Here is a 27,518-nt window from a genome sequence, read left to right as displayed (position 1 = left end):
GACGGTTCTAACGGGCAAGGCCACAAATATTTGACATATATCCCAAGTTTCAATTTTGTCATGGCAACAAGGGAGTAAACAAGGATACACAATTGTAGGTCTGTGATGAAACAACACGTTGCTAACACAACAGATCTCAAAACGAAATTGGTTTGGTTGTTAATTTACATAGTTGAATCTTTATGGTTTTCATTGAATCAAAAATGACATGATTATGTTGGACCTACTCTGGCGTGGAGGAACCCTCTATAGACTGTTCGGTAAGATGAAAGATGTTGAGATCATCCAATCTCAAGATCAAAAAGTGAGATCGAGACTGACATAGATCGACCGTCTCATCAATCCATCCCATTTGTACTTGTGTTCCAAGGCAAGAGTATAACCTAGTAGTTTTAAAGTGAGGGCCACATAAGGTTTATGTGAGCTGTAGTTTAAAACAAGCCAAGTTTTTGCTGCTTTCTGAAATGATTTTTGAAATTATAGTGCAAACCTGGTTGTATGTACCTACAACCGGGTCGTCCGACGACAACAAGCTAGCGCCGGTCGTGACCCCTACTTTCACGCAATGGCCACCCCTGCCAGGCTGCAGCTCGTGTCGTCCTGACCGGGCGGCAAGCCCCGGCTGCGAGCCGCCCCTCTGACCTTGCACGCCGCTCCTGGTCGGCCATGGCTCCTGTCGCCCGCTTCCTCCATCCTCGGTGGTGAAAAGCAGTTCTGTTGTCCCTCTTCCCGACCTTCGTCCGTGAGTTCGAGCCTCTCCACCGGCCATGGATGCGAGCTTCCCACACGCCGCTTACTGCCGGACTTAGGGAAGATGACGGACGTGGGACAATTTCATAGGGAATCTCCCGATCTGGTTCGGACGGAAGATGGCGGTCGTGAGACGATTTGGCAGCATATATATCTCATATTGCTTTGAAAAATTACTTTTCCAATTTATTTCATTATTATAAACATTCCCTCCAAAAAGAATTACTTTCCCACCACATAATTTTGGTTTACTGTAGTTTGCGCCAAATATTTTGTGTTCCCACCAAAAAAAAGAGTCTACTTATCTTGCCGCTAAAGATCCTTCATAACTACCCACGATTACTATTCTAAACCAAATCACGCGACGTCTTCACCGGCGATTAGATCTGGAGCTCTCATCCCTTGTTCAGGTTGTTCTTTCTCCCGATCTCCTCCCATCCTTATGCATCCTAGAACGTCCAGAAATCCTAGCGTCGTCCAGCGGGTGAGGCGGTTGCCCAGTGCGCCCCGCGGTGCTGCCGAGGAGGAGTCGTCGTCCTCGATCTCGCCCTTCTCCCTCTCCTCCGCGCCCGCCGACGCTGGCCGCGTCTCCGTGTCCTCGGCCATGCCCGCTCGTCGCCGCACGCCCCGTCGGCTCCCTGACACCCGCGCGACCCCGCCCGCTCACCCGGCCTCCCGGTCTTACCGCCCGCTGCCCGATACTCGCGAGCGCCGCCACGCCCGCTCGCCTCGTCCACTGCGTCACAGGGCGACATCCCTCAGCAGCGCCCCGGCCCCCGTGCTGCCCGCCGCGAACCCCGGACGGTGCGCCCTCCCTTGGCGGCGCCTACGTTCGGTGAAGTCAAGCCAGCGGGCCTCTCCTGGCTCCCCTCCCCCTGGCGTTAATATAGAATTCTGGCTTTCCTCCTTACGTGGAGGAGCCATGCACTGCTAATGTATAATCTCTTGTTTTTGATAATTTCGCATAATGTAGTTCATGACTACAATGTTTCTTACTCTGGTTTTATTGTGAAGATGTCGGATAATTAAGACGATGGGTGATCGTGATGGTGACACCCAGAGCTAGAAGGCCATAAGGAGTTCAATATGCGATGTTAGTATTCACATTTGCTCTACATAATTCTGCAATTGTATGTGTATGAGTACTAATCAAACCAAAAACTAACAATTTTTTTTTGTGAAGCAACAATGGTATGAAGAATATCTACTATTGCCAGTGTGTTGTCTTTGTAGCAGCTCATTGAGAAGTTAGGCTTTAATAATGTGACTGATAAGCCAGCTACACTTAAATGATGAGAGATGTATGTGAATCTGTTCTTGAATCCTCCAAAAGGGAGCAAAGCTAGCACATAGTGGTGGTGATATCTTGAAGAGTTACAGAGTGGCCTTGCGGAGGCAGCTTGGGCATGTTAACAAGGGATTGCATTGGAATTATTTCTGATTAAGTATTAGCTCTGGATTACCATTGTTGTTGGTGTTAGTCCAGCTGTACTGGTACCATAACTACACTATCTGGGTTGACACTTCAGTTGAATTCTGGATTTATTCTTTTGGTCTGGTTCTCTCCTTATGATTGTCTTCTACTGTATGACCAATCATATTTTGCGATACTTCAAAACATGCTGGGCCTGTTTTTTTGCGATACTCAGTGAGGAACATGTGCAGGTGTGGGACTTGATAAAGCTTGGAGATTATCTTACTGCAAGGGATGATGTCGATCCCTCTAGGATAGGGATTATTGGTGAATCACTCGGAGGTATTATAGATCATGATTGCATCATGATACTGAATTAATACAGACTTCACTTTTAGAAAATTTATCCTGTTCATTTTGAGCTGAATACAGGAACACATGCATGCATGGTTTGCTTCTTTTGTGGATACACGATACAGTGTTGTTGTTCCAATAATTGGTGTTCAGGTACACACAACAGTAATTTATCGATATGGGTGCACATAGTTTTGTGATTTGTCCCATGTAAGTAAAGCAATGCTCTTTGTGGTGGCTACAGGGATTTCAATGGGCAATAGATAATGACATGTGGCAAGCTAGAGTTGATAGCATTAAGCATTTATTTGAAGGTTAGATGCCATGCATCCTTTTTAAGATTGGGCACACACCATTGAAAAATATAGATCACAGCTGAAATATATTGTATCAGTTCAGAACATTTACATGTAAGTATTTGTGTCGTTTTGTCTTTCCTGTAGAAGCAAGAATTGATTCAGGGAAGAGTGAAATAGATGCAGAGGTTGTGAAAAAGGTGACTATCTGATTTATTTGACATTTATTTCTGATTGTTCCATTGTAACTGTTTCACGATCGTGTATTGACATATTTTTACCAGGTTTGGGACAAGATAGCACCTGCTACGGCTTCACAGTTTGATGCTCCCTACTCAGTTCCTCTGATTGCACCACGTCCACTCCTCCTCCTGAATGGTAAAACCAATCATATTTCTTATTGAGTGCTTCTGGTTCGTCCAATAGTTTGCATGACCCAATATATTCAAAAGTCTCACACTTCTCTTCTATGAGTTCAAGGAGCACTTGTCAGGGCTGGGCTTCCAGTCTTCATTTTTTTTATGATTTTATGGTTGAGCCAGAACTATTTTTAACCCTTCTTTTAAAGATTAATGTTAATTGAGCATTTTTCATGCTGCTGGAGCTTCATTTATCGATTACCATGCAGGTGCGGACGACTCTCGTTGCCCAGTCCTTGGTCTACAAGAACTTGCCTCCAAAGCTGTCGAGGCTTATGCAGAAGCTGGTTCTGCGGATAAGTTCAAGGTAACATTCAATGTGCTCCCTCTGATCCAAATTAATTCACGCTCCTCTAGTACAACTTTGTCTTTTGACATGCAATATGTTTACTTTTCATCATGAGGTGTGGTTCTATGTTTTCCCAGACTTTTTTTGCATTGAATCCAAAGCAATTGACAGTGGTTGCCGCACCTATAATTGTTCTTTCCGTTTTTAGGACAAATCACATCTAAGATGTTGAAAACAAAGAAACTAAAACTCATGGTCCATTTTCAAGTGAGCATGTCATTGGCCTTCATAATTAGCTAGCTGCTTCTTCTCTTTCACCATGCATTGTTGCTGCATCGAGTGACAACTTATAAAATGAGTATGTGCTAGCTAGGGACCTGAACTTAACTGAAACTATAGATTGAGCCACAACTTATATCAATAGTGGAAGATTTTAGTACATGTACTTGTGTTTATGCTTTAGACATTTACACTTGTAAAACTGTTTTGATCCCCTAGTTACATGCTTGCTAACACAGTATCACTCCAGTCCGACGATAGTTCTTTTTAACAATGGGGCTGAAATAATTGTATGACGTATGTTATGTTGGAGTCATTAACTAGAACTATATATTTTTTATTTCTTTGTTGCAGGATCCAAAAACTAGCTCGACTGGATTCTAGATTGCGGACAATTTATCACTTAATTAGGATTGCTAAATTATATTTGCTATGATAATTATGAATTTTAAGAATCTACATATTTTACGTATGGTTTTGAATATTGTAATTGAATGCTTGTATTTTTTTAGGTCGCAATAGGCTATTGCCACAACCCACTTTTGGTTTCCACATGTTAGCACCACGAAAATTTAAATTGTCGCAATAGTTTCTCGCTACAAACATTTCACCTGTTGTGATACATATTTATCACCACCAAAACTAGTATGTTGCAATTCTCTCTCACGATGACTGGAATATTTGTTGCCATAACTTAATGCCACAAGTGTAGCGGTTCGTGGCAATATGCCTAATGCCACAAAAACAAGGATTGTTGCCATAGTTTATTGCCACAATTGGCTATTGCCACATAACAATATGCACCACGAAATGAGAGTCGTTGGCATAGGTTGTTGCCACAAATGTCTATTGCCATGAGCTATCAGTCGCCATGATTCATTACATGTCGCACTAGAGCTATCTCCACAAAGCAAATTGTGGCATCAGATGAGTGTTGCCACGGGAAAACATGTGGCGACTTCCCACATGGCTGTTGCAATAGCACAATTTATTGCCACAGTTGCTTTTTTGTGGCAATAACCTATTACCATGCGTCCACTCGCAACGGCTGCCAACGAATGTTGTTTCGTGGCAATAGGTATTTATCGCCACAAATCGACATGTATTGCGACGAAGAATTTTGTTGCAATAGACCCGAATCCTTGTAGTGAATGCTATTTTATGTACTTGATTGACGTGGCGAGTGTAAGCCAACTATGTTTTATCCCCTCTTATTATCTATATATTACATGGGATGTTGTGAAGATTGCCTAACTTGTGACATATGCCTTCAATGCGATTATGCCTCTAAGTCGTGCCTCGACACGTGTGAGATATAGTCACATCAAGGGTGTTATACCTATTAACCGAAGGCCGAGCTCAGAATTGTTGTTTTTTTGCCTATTTTAGGGTTTCGAAGAAAAGGGATATCAAACGGAGTCCAAACGGAATGAAACCTTCGGGAACGTGATTTTCTCACCGAACATGATCCAGGAGACTTGGACCCTACGTCAAGAAACAAAGGAGGAGGCCACGAGGTAGGGGCGCGCCCTCCACCCTCATGGGCCCCCTGTTGCTCCATCGACGTACTCCTTCCTCCTATATATACCTACGTACCCCCAAATGATCAGATACGGAGCCAAACCCCTAATTCCACCGCCGCAACTTTTTGTATCCACGAGATCCCATCGTGGGCATGTTCTGGAGCTCCGCCGGAGGGGGCATCCATCACGGAGGGCTTCTACATCAACACCATAGCCTCTCCGATGAAGTGTGAGTAGTTTACTTCAGACCTTCGGGTCCAGAGTTATTAGCTAGATGGCTTCCTCTCTCTTTTTGGATCTCAATACAAAGTCCCCCCTCTCTTGTGGAGATGTATTCGATGTAATCTTCTTTATGCGGTGTGTTTGTTGAGACTGATGAATTGTGGGTTTATGATCAAGATTATCTATGAACAATATTTGAATCTCCTCTGAATTCTTTTATGTATGATTGGTTATCTTTGCAAGTCTCTTCAAATTATCATTTTGGTTTGGCCTACTAGATTGATCTTTCTTGCAATGGGAGAAGTGCTTAGCTTTGGGTTCAATCTTGCGGTGTCCTTTCTAAGTGACAGTAGGGGCAGCAAGGCACGCATTGTATTTTTGCCATCAAGGATAACAAGATGGGGTTTTCATCATATTGCATGAATTTATCCCTCTACATCATGTCATCTTGCTTAAGGCGTTACTCTGTTTTCATGAACTTAATACTATAGATGCATGCTGGGTAGCGGTCGATGAGTGGAGTTATAGTAGTAGATGCAGGCAGGAGTCTGTCTACTTGTCTCGGATGTGATGCCTATATACATGATCATACCTAGATATTCTCATAACTATGCTCAATTCTGTCAATTGCTCAACAGTAATTCGTTCACCCACCGTAAAATACTTATGCTCTTGAGAGAAGCCACTAGGGAAACCTATGGCCCCGGGGTCTATCTTCATCATATTAATCTTCCAATACTTAGCAATTTCCTTTGCCTTTTACTTTGCTTTTATTTTACTTTGCATCTTTATCACAAAAATACCAAAAATATTATCTTATCATATCTATCAGATCTCACTCTCGTAAGTGACCATGAAGGGATTGACAACCCCTTATCGCGTTGGTTGCGAGGAGTTATTTGTTTTGTGTAGGTACGAGGGACTCGCGCGTAGCCTCCTACTGGATTGATACCTTGGTTCTCAAAAACTGAGGGAAATACTTACACTACTTTGCTGCATCTCCTTTCCTCTTCAAGGAAATCCAACGCAGTGCTCAAGAGGTAGCAGGTACCGGATGCTAGATGCCCGGAGCAGCACGCACTACTAGGAAAAGTGCTATAGATGGAATTGACACTAATGGCGCACCAGACATGTGGTGCGCCATTACTATATACTAATGGCGCACCATGTGTTGGTACGCCATTAGTGTCCAAATACCAATGGCGCACCACATCCGCGGATGCGCCATTAGTAATAATTTTTTTTTAAAATTTTTTCAAAACTACTAATGGCGCACCATGGGAGTGGTGCGCCATTACTAGTTGAACTAGTAATGGCGCACCACATCCACGGTTCGCCATTAGTAAATTTTTTTTTAATTTTTTCAATTTTTTTTCAAAACTACTAATGGCGCACCGTGGGAGTGGTGCGCCATTACTAGTTCAACTAGTAATGGCACAACATGCCACGGTGCGCCATTAGTAACTTGGCCACCACTTCCACCGAATGCACCCCCCCCCCCCCGTGGATCGCCTTTTCAGTTTTAAAAAAATAAAAGAAAATGATGAAAATGTCAAAAAAATAAAAGAAAATAAGTTTCCCATGTGATATGTGGTCTAGTTGTTGGGAAAATTTGCAAATGTGAATTTCGACTTCATTTGCAAAATCTCTCTAGAATTTGTAAAAATGGGCATAACTTTTGCATACTAACTCGGATGAAAAAGTTTTTTATATGAAAAATCATCTACTCGAAAAGTTAATGGGAACCCCGTTAAACATTTTCAAAATCCTCAAAAACCTAACAGATAAAAATATAAGGGGCTTTTAAGATCTGGAGAGGCAAAAAAATTCAAACTTACTAATGGCGCACCTACCCATGGTGCGCCATTACTATCTTCCCGCCTTCAAAATTCAAAATAAGTCAAAAAAATAAAAAATAAAAAGTTACTAATGGCGCACCTGCCCATGGTGCGCCATTAGTATCTTCCCTTCTTCAAAATTCGAAATAAATCAAAAAATAGAAAAAAAGTTAGTAATGGCGCACCTGCCCGCGGTGCGCCATTACTATGCCGTATATATGGCTGGCCGTGGTCCTCTCCTCCTTATCTCTTCATTCCACCACTCCTACACTCCATCTCCTCCTCTCCTCCACTCCATCTTCCCTTCTCTCCTCCACCATACTACCCTCCTCCTCTCCGGCGACCTCCTCCTCCTCCTCTCCGGCGACCTCCTCCTCCCTCCTCTCCTCCCCTCCCCTCACGGTTTCTTCTCCCTCCTCTCCGGTGAGCTCCTCCTCCCTCCTCTCCTCCCATCCCCTCATCGTTTCTCCTTCCTCCTCTCCGATGCTCCGGTGAACTCCTCTCCGGGGACCTCCTCCTCCTCCTCTCCGGCGATGTAGGCGAGCGCCTCTCCGGTGACCTCCTCCTCCTCCTCTCCGGCGAACTCCTCTCCGGCAAAAGAACACGGCAAAAGAACGTACAAGATCCAAAAACAGGAACAACATTTGAAATAATGTCGTGCCAAAAAACGAGCAAAAAAAACGAGCAAAAAATGGGCAAAAAATCACGATCCAGATCCAGATTCAAAATTCAAAAATAGCAATGGCGCACGGTGGGGGTTAGATGGTGCGCCACTACTATTTTCCCGCCTTCAAAATTCAAAAATACTAATGGCACACCAGTGGCCTATACTAATGGCGCACCAGTGGCCTATACTAATGGCGCACCGTGGCCTATACTAATGGCGCACTGCCTGGTGCGCCATTAGTATACCAGATACTAATGGCGCACCATTGGTGCGCCATTAGTAATAAATACTAGTGGCGTGGTACTAATGGCGCACCGGTGGTGCGCCATTAGTAGGCCTTTTCCTAGTAGTGATGTGCATGGTACAAGAATCTGCATGGTCGCTGGCGGAGCTTGGATAAAACAAATTTGACCTAAATGACATGGGGTACGTGCATGCTGAAATTCAATATTTAGGAATTGTTAACAAAATAAAAACAACAATTCAATTGTTTGTACAGGTGACACGTTCACATGCAATATGGCAACTAGTGCACTTTTGGAGGGGAAAAACAGGTGCACTCGTTCCACCGTGCCTCCCACGATTTTTCTTCCATGTATTTCGCCACAATATTGGAGGAAAAAAAGAATGTGATTTTGCCTCAAAAAACTACTTGGGGAGAAATTCTCAACTAACCATATTTAGCTACTAGGTGGAGGTTGCCCCCCGTGGGGAGATTCGGTCTACCTCTCCTTCATTTTAGGGTGAGTTCAACGTGAACGTGATGGTGAGAGGCTCGATGTGGAGCTTTGTGCATTTACAACACATTTTTTAGGAAAAAATAAGCACCTCATAATGTGAAATTATAAAATCCTTATTAAAACATGCTAAAAATCCTTATTTTAGAAAACTTGTTTGTCTTGCTAGATAAAACAAACATAAAATTATGGGGATCGTTTATTGTGTGGCCTTTCAACCCCCCTCCCTCCCATATTCGAGACATTTACCGCATTTCTAGGGTTCTAACATCGAAACTTCAAGATCTACGGCGGCCACATGAAATCATAGCAAGCATTGGGATGAAAGCCCCTTGTTAAGCTCTTTGGTCCATATATGCACCATATGCTACCAAAGGGAGGGGTGGCCTCGACGCTGTTCTCTAGGCTATGATGCTCATCAGCTGCCGTTATAGTCCAATCAAATTATCGAGGGGCCGAAAATTCACGGGACCTAGCGCAAGTGTAATCATACGACCCCTAGAGGGTGTGGTAAAACATCAAGAGCGGCCTGCGTAGGCCCTCACGTAGGCTGTGGGCAACTGGGGCCATATCCCATGCTGGATCAAGCCATAGAGTGGAATGTGTCCGTCCTGTGAAGGGAGTGCGGGGCCTGTTCCTTCATTTGCCTCAAATCTTGTTGCCACGTGATGTTAGACCTAGTAACCAAGGACTGTCCCGTGCATCGCACTCAGCTGGAACGACAACATGCATGCACACATGGCCACATATGAGTCTACACGGCGGGGATGCATGGTTCGGGGGCTGGCACATGTGAGGGAGTCCTGGATTAGGGGGTGTTCGGGTAGCCGGATGTCGGTGTACTAGAGTAGGGGTACCCTAGTATCCCGAACTTGTGCACGGGCAGTAGCAGCATCCCGCGGCAAGGCTTGCCGGGTGACCGCCAAGGTCCTCCGTGGTTCCTTTGGAGCCGTTCAAGAACAAAGTATCCAAGTCAAGACCCCGGCAAGAGGAGCTTGCCAGCCTGTCGGTGTACTAGAGTAGGGGTACCCTAGTATCCCGAACTTGTGCACGGGCAGTAGCAGCATCCCGCGGCAAGGCTTGCCAGGTGACCGCCAAGGTCCTCCGTGGTTCCTTTGGAGCCGTTCAAGAACAAAGTATCCAAGTCAAGACCCCGGCAAGAGGAGCTTGCCGGGAGGCCAACTAAGGCACTTCAAGACCCCGGCAAGAGGAGCTTGCCGGGAAGGCCGCCCAAGGCATCTTAAGGAACTTGCCGCGGCGCGCCACGCGTCCCGACAAGGCCCGGTGAGCGACAAGCTCCCGTACGCGACAAGACAACGACCGCGGCAAGGCGCTTGCCGCGGCAAGCCACCACTCTGTGCCCGCGCTCCAGCACATCCACCAACGTGTCGCTCTGGAACCCTTCCCAGCGTACGTGGCGGGAGGCTATGCAGCCAGCGGTGAGCGGGGGCAAGCGGCGCTGACAAGATTGCCGCCGTGGCGAGCGGTGGCGTCCCTGGCGGCCCCTTTTACACTGTTTATGCGACGCAGACGGGCATTTAAGGCCCTTGTCCCCTGCCGTTAGGGTTAGGTATTATACACTGTAGCAGGTAGCTGTACCAACCGCAGCACCTTTCCTTTTTTGCCCTTGTCTACGTTGCCACCTGTCGGTGACCCCTTGAGCATATAAAAGGAGGCCCATGCGCAACATAGAAGGGGGTCAGCTGGTTCGAACACTCACGCTCGGTCTCGTTAGCTGCTGGAGTGTACTGTAGCACTTCGCGCTCCCGAGCAAGAAATCAATACAAACCACAAAGCAGGAGTAGGGTTTTACGCATCCGTGCGGCCTGAACCTGGGTAAACTGCTCGCGTGCTTCGCCTTGATCCGCTCTTTGCACGACCTCCGCCCCCGCCGAACCGAAAGGGACTCGGTCCGCCGGTCCCATAGGTGTTCGTGGATTAGTCCCCCCACATCTTTGGCGCGCCAGGTAGGGGGCGTCGAAGTTGTGTGAACCAGATCCGGCGTTCACGCGAGCTAGATCTTCATCATCTTCATCGACATGCCGCCAAAGAAGAAGGCTTCGGAGGCGGCTGCTCCGTCCGCCCCGCTACCACCGGAGCAAACGGCTGATGGGGCGGACATCGGCGGAAGAACGGGCGTCGACGAGGGAGCTCACGGTGCTGCCTGGTCCAAGGACAAGGCTGCGCTGCCCATCGGCGGCGTAGCCGGCTCCCACAACGACCGGGCGCACTCCAAGGCCTCGGCGTCCGTACATGCACCGCGCCCATCTCATGAGGCGCGGGACCGGCAGCGTCACAGTGCTCATAGTACGATGCGTTTGCTGGACCAAGATCGAGCTGGTGGGTCTCGGAGTGCTCCAGACCAGCATGCACACCAACATGCTGGCACGAGCGAGGCACGGTCGCCTGGACGAGATACTGCTCCTTCTAACATAGTTAGGAGTCCGAGCATATCCCGCTCCTCGCACCGTTCGCCACCACCACCCGCCACTGCCGTAGAAGCTTTGGCGCGAGCTCAACTGCTCCTAGACTACCCTCCAACAGCAGACAAGATCGACGACTGGAGGGCCACCATTCAGAGTCTCATCGGCTTTGCCAACAGCGACACTCAGCGGCAGCCGAGCACGTCGTAGCCGCGGCAAGTCAGCCAGGCACGAGCCGGTGGCGACAAGACCGGTGGGGGTGCAACCACTGTGCACTCTCCACCCCGAAGGCCAAGATCGCTGACTCACCGGATCCACCTCAACAGCGACTCCACCGCGTCGTCAGATCCACGAGCTCGCCACGATCAGCGCCAAGTTCTTCACGAACGACAGCAAGAAGACGCTCGTACTCGCATCGAGCGCCGAAGAGAAGTGCGACGTCAATCAGACCAGCGCGCTCGGCCCTCTGTCGACATGCATGCGCCAGGGGAACCAGGCGACTTGCCGTACGCGGTAGGTTGCCCTGCGTTCACCCGTGAGCTGCGGCAAGTCCAGTGGCCCAGTATGAAGAATTTCAAACCAGACGTACCGGAGAAGTACGACGGCAAGTCGCATCCGTCGGAGTTCCTCAGCATCTACACCATCACGGTGCAGGCTGCCGGGGGACGGGACGACAAGATCCTTGCCAACTACTTCCCGCTGGTGCTCAAGCCCAACGTCAGGTCCTGGCTCATGCACTTGCCGGACAACTCCATATCCTCCTGGGCAGACCTATGCCATCAGTTTGTCGGCGCCTTTATAGGCGGCCACAAACCTCATGGCCAAGAGAGTGACCTTCATCTACTCGCCCAGAAGGAAGGAGAACCCCTGTGCAAGTATATTCAGAGATTCAGCCGTGTACAGCACAACATCCCAGATGTCCACCCTGCCGCGGTCATCAGCGCGTTCCATCAGAACGTGTGTAACCGCAGGATGCGGGAGGAGATGGAGATGTGCAAGATCAGAGACGTCAGTGAGCTATATGCCCTGGCCGACAAGTGTGCACGTGCTGAAGAAGGGAGGAAACTCCCCGGAGAGAATATAGGAGCAGGAGGATCTGACAGTGAGGATGCTGCCCCGGCAAAGAAAAACCGGCGGCGGAACAGGAAGAAGAAAGGCAAAGATGTGCTAGTCGTTGAGCAGTCCGGCAAAGAAGGTGGCGCCCAGAAAGCCAAAGTTGGTAGCTCCGGCAAGGAGATTGCCGCATGCACCAACTGCCAGGCTGTGGCGGTCGCCGACAAGCAGGACGGCACCGACAAGCAATACTGCAAGATTCACCGCACCAAGGGCCATGACCTCCAGAGCTGCAAGAAGGTCGAGCAGCTTGTCCAGCAGCAAAAGGCTGAGTATGAGCGACGCGACAAGGAGAGGGCCCAAGGAGGCGCTGGAGAATCTGGCAAGAAGCGCGCCGGCCAGGGAGGACGTCGCGGCAAGGCCAAGCAGCGGCAAGGAGACAGACCTCCCCGCGGCCGCGACAAGGGTGAAGACGACGACGACGACGAAGACATGGATGATGTTGAGACCAGTGAGCAGGAGTTCCAGAAAGCCACAGAGGTCTTGTGTGTTGACGGCGGTGCTTCTCTGCATACTTCACACCGCCAACTCAAGCAGTGGGTGCAGGAAGTCAATGCAGCAGAACCACCTGTCGAGTCACGCAAGCTTCTGAAATGGTCCAGCACGCCTATCATCTTTGATATTGAGGACCACCCTGATCGCACAACTGCGGTCGGGTGCTTGCCGATGTTGGTTTCACCAACTATCCGCAACCTCAAGGTCACTAAGATGCTAGTTGACATCGGGGCCGGCTTGAACTTGATCTCCTCCGCTGTACTCTAGAAACTCCAGATCCCTGACAGCGAGCTCGAAGAGACCGGCACATTCCAAGGAATCAACCCGGGAAGGAGCAAGCCGAAGGGGAAGGTCACGTTGCTAGTAACATTTGGCAGCGAGCTGAACTTCAGAACTGAGAGGGTCACTTTTGACGTTGCCGATATTCCATTGCCTTACAATGGGATACTTGGCCGTCCAGCACTCACCAAGTTCATGGCAGCCTCTCACTACGCATACAACATGCTCAAGATGCCAGGCCCGATAAGCGTCATCTCTGTCCCTGGCGACAAGAAGGATGCTCTTATCTGCGCCGACAAGATCTACCGGGAAGCTGCAGCCGCAACAGACCGCAAGTCACTTGCCGCTGAAGCTCCCGGGGGGAAGAAGAAGACCAAGTCCGGCAAGAGTTCTGATGCCCACTCCGGCAAGCGCACCTCTTCGGAGTGCTGCGCTACCGTCGAGGGCGCGCCACCGAGCTGCACCGGCAAGTGTAAGAAGACAATGGCAGCTCCGCCAGAGACGAAGAAGGTGTCCGCCAAAGAGGACGGCACTGGTGGTACCTTCACCATCAGTGCCACTGTCGACCCTAAATAGGAAAGCGCGCTCATTGCTTTCCTGCGGGCGAATGTCGACGTGTTTGCGTGGCAACCGTCTGACATCCCTGGTGTTCCCAGGAAAGTAATTGAGCACCACCTTGCCGTTTGTCCTCATGCGCGGCCCGTCAAGCAGAAGGTCAGGAAGCAAGCAGTGGAGCGCCAAGAATTTATTGCAGGAGAAATCAAGAAATTGGAAGCAGCAGGCCTTGTCAGAGGAGTGCTCCATCCTACGTGGTTGGCCAACCCTGTAGTCGTGCGCAAGGCAAATGGGAAATGGAGACTTTGTATCGATTTTACCGATGTTAACAAAGCTTGTCCCAAAGACCCATTTCCTTTGCCGCGCATTGACCAGATTGTTGACTCCACGGCCGGATGTGAATTGCTTTCATTTCTTGACGCATACTCAGGATACCATCAGATCTTCATGGCAGAAGAGGATGAGGAGAAGACCACATTTATTACTCCATGTGGCACGTACTGTTTCGTACGGATGCCTTTTGGTTTAAAAAATGCTGGTTCAACATTTGCAAGAGTAATCCATGTCGCTCTGGAGCCACAAATACACAGAAATGTGGAAGCCTACATGGATGACATGGTGGTCAAGAGCAAAGACAAAGCAACTCTGATCCAAGATTTAGACGAGACCTTTGCAAATCTGCACAAGATCAACCTCAAGCTCAACCCCGAGAAGTGTGTGTTTGGAGTCCCCTCCGGCAAGCTTCTCGGGTTTTTCGTGTCTCAGCGGGGAATTGAAGCCAATCCCGACAAGATCAAGGCCATTGAGCAAATTGAAGGACCAAAGCGCGTCAAGGATGTACAAAGACTTGCCGGTTGCGTGGCTGCTCTCAGCAAGTTTATCTCTAGGTCTGCTGAGCGCGCCCTGCCATTTTTCAAATTTTTGAAAAAGGCAGGTCCAATGAAATGGACTCCAGAAGCGGAGGCTGCGCTGCAAGACTTGAAGAGATACCTATCCTCCCCTCCAATACTTGTCGCACCTAAGCCACAAGAGAAGTTGCTGCTGTACATAGCGGTAACCAATCAAGTGGTTAGTGCTGCGTTAGTGGCAGAGAGGGAGGCAGATGACGAGCCAGCAACCACGGCAAGCGCATCCAGTGACAAGCAAGGGGCTTCCCCGGCAAGCTCTGGTCCCGACAAAGATGGATCTGCGCAGATGCACGAGGAGACACAGAAGAAAATGGTGCAACGCCCAGTTTACTTTGTCAGTTCCCTTCTGCAGGGGGCTAGGTCAAGATACTCTGGTGTGCAGAAATTACTTTTCGGCCTTCTCATGGCCTCGAGAAAGCTACGCCATTACTTCCAAGCACATGAGATCACAGTTGTCACTCGCTTTCCGCTGAAGAGGATACTACAAAATCCAGAAGTGACAGGCAGGATTGTTGAGTGGGCACTGGAACTGTCAAGCTTTGGCCTCAAGTTTGAGAGTACTTCAACTATCCAGAGGAGAGCATTGGCAGAATTTGTAGCAGAATGGACGCCAACACCAGATGAAGAAATTCCAGAAACGAGCATCCCCGTCAAGGAAGCAAGCAAAGACTGGCTGATGTACTTTCATGGTGCCTTTTCGCTGCAAGGCGCCGGCGCTGGCGTGCTGCTTGTCGCACCCACCAGAGAGCACCTCAAGTACGTAGTCCAGATGCACTTTCCCAAGGAGCAAGCAACAAACAATACTGCAGAATATGAAGGTTTGCTTGCCGGTCTCAGGATCGCAGCAGACCTTGGGATCAAGAAGCTCATTGTCAGGGGTGACTCACAGCTTGTCGTCCGCCAAGTAAACAAGAGCTATCAGAGTCCGTTGATGGAAGCCTACGTTGACGAAGTGAGAAAGCTAGAAGAGCACTTTGACGGCCTACAAATGGAGCACGTTCCAAGAGCTCAGAACGCCATTGCTGATGGCCTGTCAATGTGCGCCGCACTTAAATTACCTGTGGAACCAGGGATCTTTGTGCTCAAGCTGACTCAACCGTCTGTAACGCCATCAACTGGACAGAGCAAGAAGAGGAAGTTGATTTCTGGTGACTACTTGCCGGCAGAGCTTCCCGAAGCCGCCGCCAAGAAGGTCACTAAGATCAACGCCAATAACGCTGAGGAGTAGTCTGCTCCGGCAAGCCCTAGGGTTTGTTCCGTTGAAGCAGAGGCTCCCGACAAGTTTTGCTCCGGCAAGCTTGTCGGGGAACGTCAAGCTCCGGCAGAGACGCAGCTTCTCGCCATTGAAGCGGATGTTCCCGCAGCAGCTGAGACCAACACCAAGAGCGCTGAGGAGCAAGATGCTCCGGCAAGCCCTAGGGTTTGTTCCGTTGAAGCAGAAGCTCCCGACAAGTTTTGCTCCGGCAAGCTTGTCAGGGAACGTCAAGCTCCGGCAGAGCCGCAGGTTCTTGCCGTAGAAGCGGATGTTCCCGCAGTAGCAGATTTGCCTTTAGTCCTTGTTGTCGAACCACAAGCTCCAGCATGGGCACAGCAGATTGTCCGTTTCCTTCAGACAGGATAACTTCCCGAAGAACAAGAAGAAGCGGAGAGAGTAGCCCGGCAGTCAAGTATGTACCAGTTTGTTGACAAGACACTGTACAGAAGAAGACTCAACGGTGTGAAATTGAAGTGTATTCACCGGGAAGACGGACAAAAGCTGTTGGCAGAGATACATGGAGGCATATGTGGTCACCACATTGGCGCAAGAGCACTTGTCGGCAAAGCGTTCCGGCAAGGTTTCTTTTGGCCGACAGCCCTCCAGGATGCAACTGCACAAGTAACCAAATGTGAAGCGTGCCAGTTCCATTCCAAGAAGATACACCAACCAGCTCAATCTCTCCAGACGATCCCTTTATCCTGGCCATTTTTGGTCTGGGGGCTCGACATCCTCGGCCCCTTTCCCCGAGCAGTCGGGGGCTTTGAGTACTTGTACGTAGCAGTCGACAAGTTCACAAAGTGGCCGGAAGTGGAACCAGTGAGGAAGGTGACAGCACAGTCAGCAGTCAAGTTCTTCAGGTCGATTGTTTGCCGCTTCGGGATCGCTAACAGGATAATCACCGATAACGGCACGCAATTCACGAGCCGCACCTTCATGAAATACGTCCAAGATCTTGGCGCCAAGGTCTGCTTCGCTTCTGTTGCTCACCCGAGAAGCAATGGTCAAGCGGAGAGGGCAAATGCTGAAGTGCTGCGCGGGCTCAAGACCAGGACTTTCGACAGGCTGCACAAGTGCGGAAGAAACTGGACCGAGGAGCTGCCAGTGGTTCTTTGGTCGATCAGAACGACGCCAAATCGAGCCACTGGACAGACACCTTTCGCTCTAGTCTATGGAGCATAGGCAGTTATCCCCACGGAACTCGTATACGGGTCACCTCGAGTGCTCGCTTATGATGAGCTCGAGCAAGAGCAGCTACGACAAGATGACGCGCTGCTCCTTGAGGAAGGCCGTCTTCAGGCTGCTGTGCGAGCTGCTCGCTACCAGCAAGCTTTGCGCCGCTACCATAGCTGCAAAGTTAACGCCAGAAGTCTCGAGGAAGGCGACCTTGTTCTTCGGCGTGTTCAGTCCGCCAAGAATTCCAACAAGTTGACGACGAAGTGGGAAGGCCCTTACCGGGTGAAACGAGTCACTAGGCCTGGCGCTGTCCACCTTGAGACCGAAGATGGCTTTCCGGTGAGCAACTCCTGGAACATTGAGCATCTTCATAAGTTTTACCCGTAAGGTGCGGTTGCCGGAACCTGTTCCGGCAACCACCTTTTGTACAAGTCTTGCCGCTGTTGCATGTAATCCTTTGTACAAAGCCAGGCGCAGACCCCGTGCATAAGTAAAGCTCATGTGCTTCGCACATCTTGTCAATTTCATGCTTTCTATTTTTTGCATGTGTTATCTGACACTTTGTGCAGCACCTACTCCCCGGTAAGCAATAACGAGCCGTAAGGCTCCATATCTTTATTTTCGCTTCTTTCTTTTTTCTCAAGGAAAGGAAGGTTCCCTCGCCCACAAGTTTGCCGGGGGGGAAAGGAGAAGATAATGGTACGGACCAGGCGTCGTTCAATAAAATTTCGCCTTGCCGGGAAGCAAACAACAGAAAAGCTAAGTTGCCAAAGTTTGAGCAATCAGATTTTTTAAAATTTTAAGTTATCTCCCTTGAACGACCGCACCTTGTATGGAAAACCTGTGCGCGGAGGAACCAACTCGTAGCTAGTTGCGCCCTTACTTTGTTTCGAGTCCGCTCAACAACTTAAGTGAGCTGCAACTAGTTGCGACAAGGTTTCTTGTCGGTAGCGGCACCGCCAGCAGGCTGCTGACGTCCCGCACTCAGCGCTCGCGGCTCAGGTGCCTGCACCGGCAAGTTCCCTAAAAGCGTAGGGTAAAAAGACATACAAAGGGAGGAATCAAGTAAAGGGAATAACATTGCAATCACTTCCCAGAATAAAGTTATATTACAAAGATAGCTTGTCGCAGCTCTAATAGGTTGTTTTCATAACATGATAAACAGCGACAAGGAAAGAAGAAATGGGCGGCCTAATCTATGCGATCGCCCTCGATCCTCTTGATCCCGCTCACCTTGTCCACAATGGGTGCGACAAGGGCCTTGAGCGCCTCCAGATCGGCATCCGGCGGCAGGGTCTTGAGGACGTTGGTGAAGTTGAGGCCCGGATTGCGGAAGGCCACCTTCACCAACACTTTCTGAAGAGCTCCCGCGCAGATCTTGCGCGACTCGTCGGCCAGCTGCTTCGGGATCCTCTCCCGGAGTCGCTGGAGGGCCGTCGCCACGCCCTTGAAGAACAAGACGAGTTTGGCGCTGGGTTGGAGGTTCTCGTCGGAGGGATATCCGAGATCCTCCATCCCCAGCTGCGCCAACTCCTTGTCAATGTCTGTGGCGGCAACCACAAGACTCTCCGTCCAATGCTCCACAGTCTCCCTGAAGGCGTTTTGGGTGGCGGCAACACTCTCTAGCAGCGCCTTGTCGGCCTTGATCTCCTCCTTCAAAGCCGCCTCCTGCTTCTTGGCGCCATCCAGCATCCTGGTTAAAGTGGTCAGCTTCGACTCAAGATTCGCGTTGGAGTCCTTGGCGGCGCTGAGCCCTTTGCCCTTCTCGGCAAGATCAGCTTCTAGCTGCGCCACCTTCGTCAAGTCTCCAACTCCTTCTTGGCGGCCTCGGCGGCAGTGGCAGCGTCCCCTGCTTGCTTGAGGGCTCCGCCAAGTCTTTCCTCACGCGCGGCAAGCTCCTCCTCGTGGGCGTCAAGATTGACTCGCCCTCCTCCGCGGATAGCTTCATAGCGGCAAGCCGTTGTTGCTCTTCGACTTCAGCCTTCCTGAGGAGGAAGGCCTTCTGCGCTTCGGCAAGATGCTCCCGCTCCTCCGCCAGGGATCGGAGGGCTTCCCGGTGGAAACCCCCGAGCTCTTCCGCACGCTTCTCGATATCTGCTCCCACCTTCGCGACAAGCGCCTCACGGGATTCCAGCTTGGCTTGCCGCGCGCGGTAGAGCGACATCAACTTCCGCAGCAGCTGCTCTTCTTCGGGCTCATTGCTACTGCTGCTTGGCGTGTCCACTAGCGTCAGCCCGGCGGAGGCGAGCACTTCCCCGTCGAAGATCTCTCCCTCGACCGGCGCCCTGGAGCTCGACGCCCAGGGGAGGTTGATGAAGATACCTTCGCCGACCTTCAGGTAGACGCCTGGCTGGGGCTCTCCGGAGCCTGGCGCAGCGGCAGCGGCGGACGGGTCGGTGGTCGGTGTAGCGCCTGGCGCTCCTGCGGCCTCAGGGCCGTCAGTGCGATCGCCAGACCCCTCGCCAGCCGCTGCGGCGGCAGCCTTGGTGGCCTCTGCGCTGGCGGGATCGCCAGCACCGGCCACTTCTTCGGCAGCAACCTTGGTCTCCATCGGCTCTGTAGCTGATGGGTCTGACAGCCGGGAAGGGGAGAAGAGTCAAGCGAAAATCCAACAAAAAGAAGATCAAGAGAAGAAAAACCCAAGGGAATGTTTTTCAGCAAAAGGATTACCTGTACCGGGTTCTGTAGTCGTGGTCTCCGCCATCGGGTGGCTGCTGGTGTTGTCCCTTGCCGGAGAACCTTCCCTTGCCGGAGACCTCTCCCTTACTGGAAAGCCCTCCCTTGCCGGAGAATTCTCCCTTGTCGGGGGATTCTCCCTTGGCTCCTGGTGGGGCTGCTCTGCTCCTACACAAACCAGCAGTTAGATATTAGCAAAAACAGAGTATCCATGCGCACCTCACAGCGGAAAGCAAACCATATACTTACGTTGGGGGCTGCTCTGGAGAAAAGTTGCCGTGTCCGGTAAGGTTGTCTCGGGCGCACCTCCTGCTGTCGCAGTAGGCTCGTCCTCGATGACGGTCACCGGGACCTTGGCTCTCTTTGCTGCTCTCTGAGCCAGAGTCCTGAAAACGAACAAGTTCAGAGCAAAGCAGATGAGATACAAGACAAACAGCAAGGATTGAAGAACAACAAGTACAACAAGAGAAGCTTACTCTTCCTCTTCTTCCTCGTCGGAGCTGAACGCGGAGAAGTCGAAGTACGGTGCGCGCCCGGTGCGAGGAGGTGGAGGAGAAGCTTCCCTTGGCCGCTTGGCGGGAGCAGCAGTGGCGGTCTGAGACGACCCCGCTCCAGCTGTCGTCGCGGCGTGAGAAGCGGCAGGAGCAGAAGCGGTGGTCCGGGAGGGCCCTGCTCTAGCTGTCGTCGCAGCATGAGGCGCTCCCGCGGCAACGGTGTTTGCCGCGGTGGAGCGTGTCACGCGGCGCGGCGACTGTTGACCCGCCTGCCGCTCCGCTACGTCACCGGCCTTGTGGAGACGCTTTCTTGGTGGGGATGGAGGCTCTGCTTGCGGCGAGCTGCCCAAGACGAAGTGGAAGACGAGTTGATCTCCAGCGAGCCGCTCGTATCCTTGGCGGGCTTGCTCGACTCAACGTTCTGCCCGGCAAGCTCTTTCTCGCCAGCAGGCTCCTGTCGCTTGGCACGGCTTCCCGCCTCTGCTGCATCTGCCTCCTCCACGGTGAATCCAAACTCGCCCGCGGCCGCGACTGCCGCCGCCTCCTCCAGCCTAGTGGCGATAAGTGCCATCTCCGCATCGGTGGTGTCATGGGTGAGGCCGTCCTTCTCGTCGGCGCGGATCGCCACTTCTACCAAGTCATCGAAGAACTGCTGCACGACGTCGTCTGCAGGCTCCTGCCAAGTTGGCACAATTCCATGCGAGTCGCACTCCGGCATCATTGCACGGATGCGGTCGAGCGAAGAATTGTTGCACAACGGAACGACGCCCCCCGGCAACCTGAAAACTTCGGGATGTTGGTGGTCATACTTGAAGAGCTCCTGCAACATCGCGTTGAGCTCCAGCACTATGAAGTTGTAGTTGAGGCCCGGCCGCAGCCTCATGATGTCCGCCACGTTCTTGAACTCCCAAGTGGGTCTCCCCCGTTCCTGCAGGGGGGCGATGCGGCGGCGAAGAAAGTCCGCGCCAACAGCGCCTACGGTGAGTCCGGCAAGCCTGAGGCGCAGGATCCTGGTGACGGCAATCTTCAGCCTGTCGTCTTCCGGGGCCACGTCACTCCAATCGCTGCCGCGTGCTACTAGGGTTTGGCACCGGGTGGTGAATGGCTGCGGATTCTCCTCGTCAATCCAGCACCAATCTGCTCTCCACTCCTCCCACTTGCCGCGGAACTCTCCCTCCAGATAAGTTTCCTTCTTGCCGGCCCTTGAGATCCAGGTGATTCCGCCGGATAGAGGCTCTCCTCTCTCTACTCTGGGTATGAAGAAGTGGCGAAAGAGGGCTACGTTGGGATGGACTCCGACAAAGTTTTCACAGAGATGTGCGAAAACTGCCATGGTCAGAACGACATTGGGGGTGAAGTCAAGGAGGTGGAATCCATAGGTATTCATGATGTCGCAGAAAAATTCAGAGAAAGGCGGGCAGAGCCCGCAGTAGAAGAACAGAGCGAAGAAGGGGTATCCATTTGGGGCCTTCTTCCAAGCGGCGGCGGGGAGTACCTTTGTGCGTGGATGCGCTCGCGTGTCCGCCGACCAGAAGAGGTAGTAGTTCTCCCTCAGCTCCTTCACGGCAAGCTTGGGGGGGGGGGGAAACTGCGCGCTCCTTCCGCAGCGCCGTGAGCCGCTGCGCCTCGGTCGACTTCACGACCTTCCCCTTGTCAGCTTTTGGAGCCATGGAGGAAGTGGTGGAGGAGATTGATGGCGTTGGTGGCGCTGGTGGCGATGGGGGGAGGAGCGCTGCTCTCTTTCGGCTTTGGGAAGACGAGGGAGCGGCGGAGATTTCTAAGATTGGAAGCAGCAACGGGCGAATGTGCGAACTGCCCCCGTTTCCCCTGCTTATAAAGAGGGAGGGGCGGATGTTCCGCATTTCCGAATAAAATAACCACCCACGATCTCTCCCACGACGCCGCATTCAACGCGTGCCGTTCGGGGAGGGCGCGGTGGATACGGAGAAAGATACGGCGTAACCTAGGCCGCGCGTGCCCGTGCCCTGTTTTGGGCCTGGCCCAACAGCGCTCGGCACCGTGTATGGCCCAGGCCCGGGGGCTCCTGTCGGTGTACTAGAGTAGGGTTACCCTAGTATCCCGAACTTGTGCACGGGCAGTAGCAGCATCCCGCGGCAAGGATTGCCGGGTGACCGCCAAGGTCCTCCGTGGTTCCTTTGGAGCCGTTCAAGAACAAAGTATCCAAGTCAAGACCCCGGCAAGAGGAGCTTGCCGGGAGGCCAACTAAGGCACTTCAAGACCCCGGCAAGAGGAGCTTGCCGGGAAGGCCGCCCAACGCATCTTAAGGAACTTGCCGCGGCGCGCCACGCGTCCCGACAAGGCCCGGTGAGCGACAAGCTCCCGGACGCGACAAGACAACGACCGCGGCAAGGCGCTTGCCGCGGCAAGCCACCACTCCGTGCCCGTGCTCCAGCACATCCACCAACGTGTCGCTCTGGGACCCTTCCCAGCGTACGTGGCGGGAGGCTGTGCAGCCAGCGGTGAGCGGTGGCAAGCGGCGCTGACAAGATTGCCGCCGTGGCGAGCGGTGGCGTCCCTGACGGCCCCTTTTACACTGTTTAGGTGACGCAGACGGGCATTTAAGGCCCTTGTCCCCTGCCGTCAGGGTTAGGTATGATACACTGTAGCAGGTAGCTGTACCAACCGCAGCACCTTTCCTTTTTTTCCCTTGTCTACGTTGCCACCTGTCGGTGACCCCTTGAGCATATAAAAGGAGGCCCATGCGCAACATAGAAGGGGGTTAGCTGGTTCGAACACTCACGCTCGGTCTCGTTAGCTGCTAGAGTGTACTGTAGCACTTCGCGCTCCCAAGCAAGAAATCAATACAAACCACAAAGCAGGAGTAGGGTTTTACGCATCCGTGCGGCCCGAACCTGGGTAAACTGCTCGTGTGCTTCGCCTCGATCTGCTCTTTGCACGACCTCCGCCCCCGCCGAACCGAAAGGGACTCGGTCCGCCGGTCCCATAGGTGTTCGTGGATTAGTCCCCCGACACCGGACTATACCTTCAGCCGGACTCCAAGACTATGAAGATACAAGATTGAAGACTTCGTCCCGTGTCCGGATGGGACTTTCCTTGGCGTGGAAGGCAAGCTTGGCGATGCGGATATTCAAGATCTCCTACCATTGTAACCGACTTTGTGTAACCCTAACCCTCTCCGGTGTCTATATAAACCGGAGGGTTTTAGTCCGTAGGACAACTTCATCATACAACAATCATACCATAGGCTAGCTTCTAGGGTTTAGCCACCTTGATCTCGTGGTAGATCTACTCTTGTACTACCCATATCATCAATATTAATCAAGCAGGACGTAGGGTTTTACCTCCATCAAGAGGGCCCGAACCTGGGTAAAACATCGTGTTCCTTGCCTCCTGTTACCATCCGGCCTAGACGCACAGTTCGGGACCCCCTACCCGAGATCCGCCGGTTTTGACACCGACATTGGTGCTTTCATTGAGAGCTCCTCTGTGTCGTCGCTTTTGGGCCCGATGGCTCCTTCGATCATCAACAATGATGTAGTCCAAGGTGGGACTTTTCTCCCCGGACAGATCTTCGTCTTCGGCGGCTTCGCACTGCGGGCCAATTCGCTTGGCCACCTTGAGCAGATCGAAAGCTATGCCCCTGGCCATCAGGTCAGGTTTGGAAGCTTAAACTACACGGCTGACATCCGCGGGGACTTGATCTTCGAAGGATTCGAGCCACAGCCAAGCGCGCCGCACTGTCTCGATGGGCATGATATAGCTCTACCGCTGAACAGCGCCTTGGAGGCCGCACAAGCATCGGTTCCGACCATTGATTCGGAGCCTACTGCACCGATCGAGGATCAGTGGTTGGATGCTGCCTCAGGGGCTGCGTTCTCAGAGGCGATCGAGCCGAACTCCAGCCCCGCACTCCGCATGGCCCGTGACTCCGAGGAGCCGGATTCCTCTCCTAACTCTGAGCCCCCCGCGCCCCTGCCGATCGAATCCGATTGGGCGCCGATAATGGAGTTCACTGCCGCGGACATCTTTCAGCACTCGCTCTTCGGCGACATCCTGAATTCTCTAAAGTCTCTCTCTTTATCAGGAGAGCCCTGGCCGGACTACGGTCAGCAAGGTTGGGATACGGACGATGAAGAAATTCAAAACCCACCCACCACCCACTTCGTAGCTACCGTCGACGACTTAACCGACATGCTTGACTTCGACTCCGAAGACATCTACGGCATGGACGACGATGCAGGAGACGAACAAGAACCAGCACCTGTAGGGCGCTGGAAGGCCAGCTCGTCATATGACATATATATGGTGGACACTCCAAAGGATGGAGATGGCGATGGAACAGCGGGGGACGATAACTCTAAGAAACAGCCCAAGCGCCGGCATCAGCGACGCCGCTCTAAATCCCGCCAAAGCAAAAACGGTGATTCCGGCACGGGAGATAATACTACTCCGGATAGCACCGAGGAACACCCCCTCCAGCAAGATTCAGCACAGGAGGACAGAGAAGCCAACCCTCACGAGAGGGCGGCGGACCAAGAGGTTGAGGACAATAATTATACGCCTCCCTCCGAAGACGAGGCAAGCCTCGATGACGACGAGTTCGTCGTGCCAGAGGATCTCGCCGAACGAGAGTGTTTTAAATGCAGGCTTATGGCCACGGCAAGCAGCCTCAAGAAAAAGCAGCAACAGCTTAGAGCTGATCAGGATTTGCTAGCTGACAGATGGACTGAAGTCCTTGCGGCCGAAGAGTATGAACTCGAACGCCCCTCCAAGAGTTACCCAAAGCGCAGGCTGCTACCCCGACTAGAGGAGCAAGCACCTACATCACCAGCGCATGACATGGCTGACCGGCTACCTGGTGGCCGTGACAGAGAGGCCTCTTGGCCCCTCACTCAAGCCATGCCCCGACGCCGCGTTAAGCATACTAAGGCACGGGAAAATGCGCCCGACCTGCGCGACATACTAGAGGACAAGGCAAGGCAAACGAGATCGATCTACGGATCGTGCATGCGCCCCACGGCACGTGACGGTGATCGTCACTCCGGATGCAATAAATCTGGCCGGGCCGAACTCAACAGACAAAGCTCCTTCGAGCTGCGTCGTGATATAGCCCAATACAGAGGCGCCGCACACCCACTATGCTTCACAGACGAAGTAATGGATCATAAAATCCCTGAGGGCTTCAAACCCGTAAACATCGAATCGTACGATGGCACAACAGATCCTGCGGTATGGATCGAGGATTATCTCCTTCATATCCACATGGCCCGCGGTGATGTTCTACATGCCATCAAATACCTCCCACTCAAACTTAAGGGACCGGCCTGGCATTGGCTTAACAGCTTGCCAGCAGACTCAATCGGTTCTTGGGAGGACCTGGAAGCCGCATTCCTTGACAACTTCCAGGGCACTTATGTGCGACCACCAGACGCCGATGACCTAAGCCACATAATTCAGCAGCCAGAGGAATCGGCCAGGCAATTCTGGACATGGTTCCTAACAAAGAAAAACCAGATCGTTGACTGTCCAGACGCAGAGGCCTTAGCGGCCTTCAAGCATAATATCCGTGACGAGTGGCTTGCAAGGCACCTGGGACAGGAAAAGCCGAAATCTATGGCAGCCCTCACGACACTCATGACCCGCTTTTGCGCGGGAGAAGACAGCTGGCTAGCTCGCAGCAACAATTTAACCAAGAACCCTGGTAATTCGAATACCAGGGACAAAAGCGACAGGTCGCGTCGGAACAAACAAAAGCGCCGCGTTAACAGCGACAGCAACGAGGATACGGCAGTTAATGCCGGATTCCGAGGCTAGATATCTGGTCAACGGAAAAAGCCATTCAAAAGAAATACTCAGGGCCCGTCCTGTTTGGACCAAATACTCGACCTCTTGTGCCAGATACATGGCACCCCCGAAAATCCAGCCAATCACTCCAACGGGGATTGTTGGGTGTTCAAGCAGGCAGGCAAGTTAAGAGCCGAAAACAAAGACAAGGGGCTGCATAGCAACAACGAGGAGGAGCCTAGGCCGCTGAACAACAGTGGACAGAAGGGATTTCCCCCACAAGTGCGGACGGTGAACATGATATACGCAACCCACATCCCCAAGAGGGAGCGGAAGCGTGCATTACGGGACGTATATGCGATGGAGCCAGTCGCCCCAAAGTTCAACCCATGGTCCTCCTGCCCGATCACCTTTGATCGAAGGGACCACCCCACTAGCATCCGTCACAGCAGCTTCGCCGCATTGGTTCTAGACCCAATCGTTGATGGATTTCATCTCACAAGAGTCCTCATGGACGGCGGCAGCAGCCTGAACCTGCTTTACCAGGATACACTGCGAAAAATGGGCATAGATCCCTCGAGGATCAAGCCCACCAAAACAACCTTTAAAGGCGTCATACCAGGTGTAGAAGCCAACTGTACAGGCTCAGTCACACTAGAAGTGGTCTTCGAATCTCTGGATAACTTCCGAAGCGAGGAGTTAATCTTCGACATAGTCCCGTTCCGTAGTGGCTATCACGCACTGCTCGGGCGAACCGCATTCGCAAAATTCAATGCGGTACCACACTATGCATACCTCAAGCTCAAGATGCCAGGCCCTAGAGGAGTAATACGGTCAATGGGAACACTAAACGCTCCCTCCGAACGGAGGAGCACACGGCAGCACTCGCAGCAGAAGTACAAAGCAGCCTCTCTAGGCAGTTCTCCAGTTCGGCCATCAAAAATCCGGACACTGTCAAGCGCGCCCGGAGTACCCTACAACAAGACCACCTGGCACGTTCTGAGCTAGCGTAGCAATGCGGCCCCAACCCTAGCCCTCGCGATATAGCGAAACCAGTGCTTCGCGTACATAACTACGCTCTTGAAATTCCATGGGCACAGGGGAAGGGGCACTATCACGGCACGCTCAAAATACGGCTTAAACCGCACCAGGGGCTGCCGGATTCCTTTTTTTTCTCTTACTCTCAGGACTCCATATTTCGGACGACCCGTTCGGCAATTCAACTGCCGCACAAACGATGCAAGATCCAGGAAAGCAGACAAGCCACGCCGCATTATGGAACTCCCAGGTGGTCTCTATTGCGAGCAGTATACCTGTTTTTTAATACAATTCCGCGGCCTGCCCCTGGCCAGGACATGTTAAATAGTCCAATTTCTTTTGCTTATCGCACTATTTGTATCGTTCCGCTTTCATAGCAGCCTTTCTATAAACAATGCATAGCTTTTTGTCTATTTTTTGCATTATCCTCTTTTTATACATATGTTTATTAATAACATTTTGCATCCGTACACTATGGTACGGCAAAAATATGCCTGGGGCTTCAGTACCCATCAATATGGCGTGAGAAGTCCGTACACTTTCACAAGTGCG

General features: G+C 51.8%; 1 protein-coding gene across 1 annotated transcript in view; it reads left to right on the top strand.

The window, feature by feature from the left end:
- Positions 1-2,602: 2,602 nt before the first annotated feature.
- LOC125527294 (uncharacterized) overlaps positions 2,603-27,518 on the top strand; it is a 68,568-nt gene continuing 43,652 nt past the window's right edge. Inside the window, exons 1-5 of the mRNA XM_087529633.1 lie at positions 2,603-2,671; positions 2,763-2,832; positions 2,962-3,014; positions 3,099-3,192; positions 3,443-3,540. Coding sequence (XP_087385759.1) covers positions 2,603-2,671; positions 2,763-2,832; positions 2,962-3,014; positions 3,099-3,192; positions 3,443-3,540 — 384 coding nt within the window. The remainder of the gene's footprint in view (positions 2,672-2,762; positions 2,833-2,961; positions 3,015-3,098; positions 3,193-3,442; positions 3,541-27,518) is intronic.

The sequence above is a fragment of the Triticum urartu genome, chromosome 6A (assembly GCF_056163025.1).
Source record: "Triticum urartu cultivar PI428250 chromosome 6A, HENAU_Tu73, whole genome shotgun sequence".
Lineage (NCBI taxonomy): Eukaryota > Viridiplantae > Streptophyta > Magnoliopsida > Poales > Poaceae > Triticum > Triticum urartu.
The sequence above is the reverse complement of the archived record's forward strand: the minus strand, read 5'-3'. Positions and strand labels throughout refer to the sequence as shown.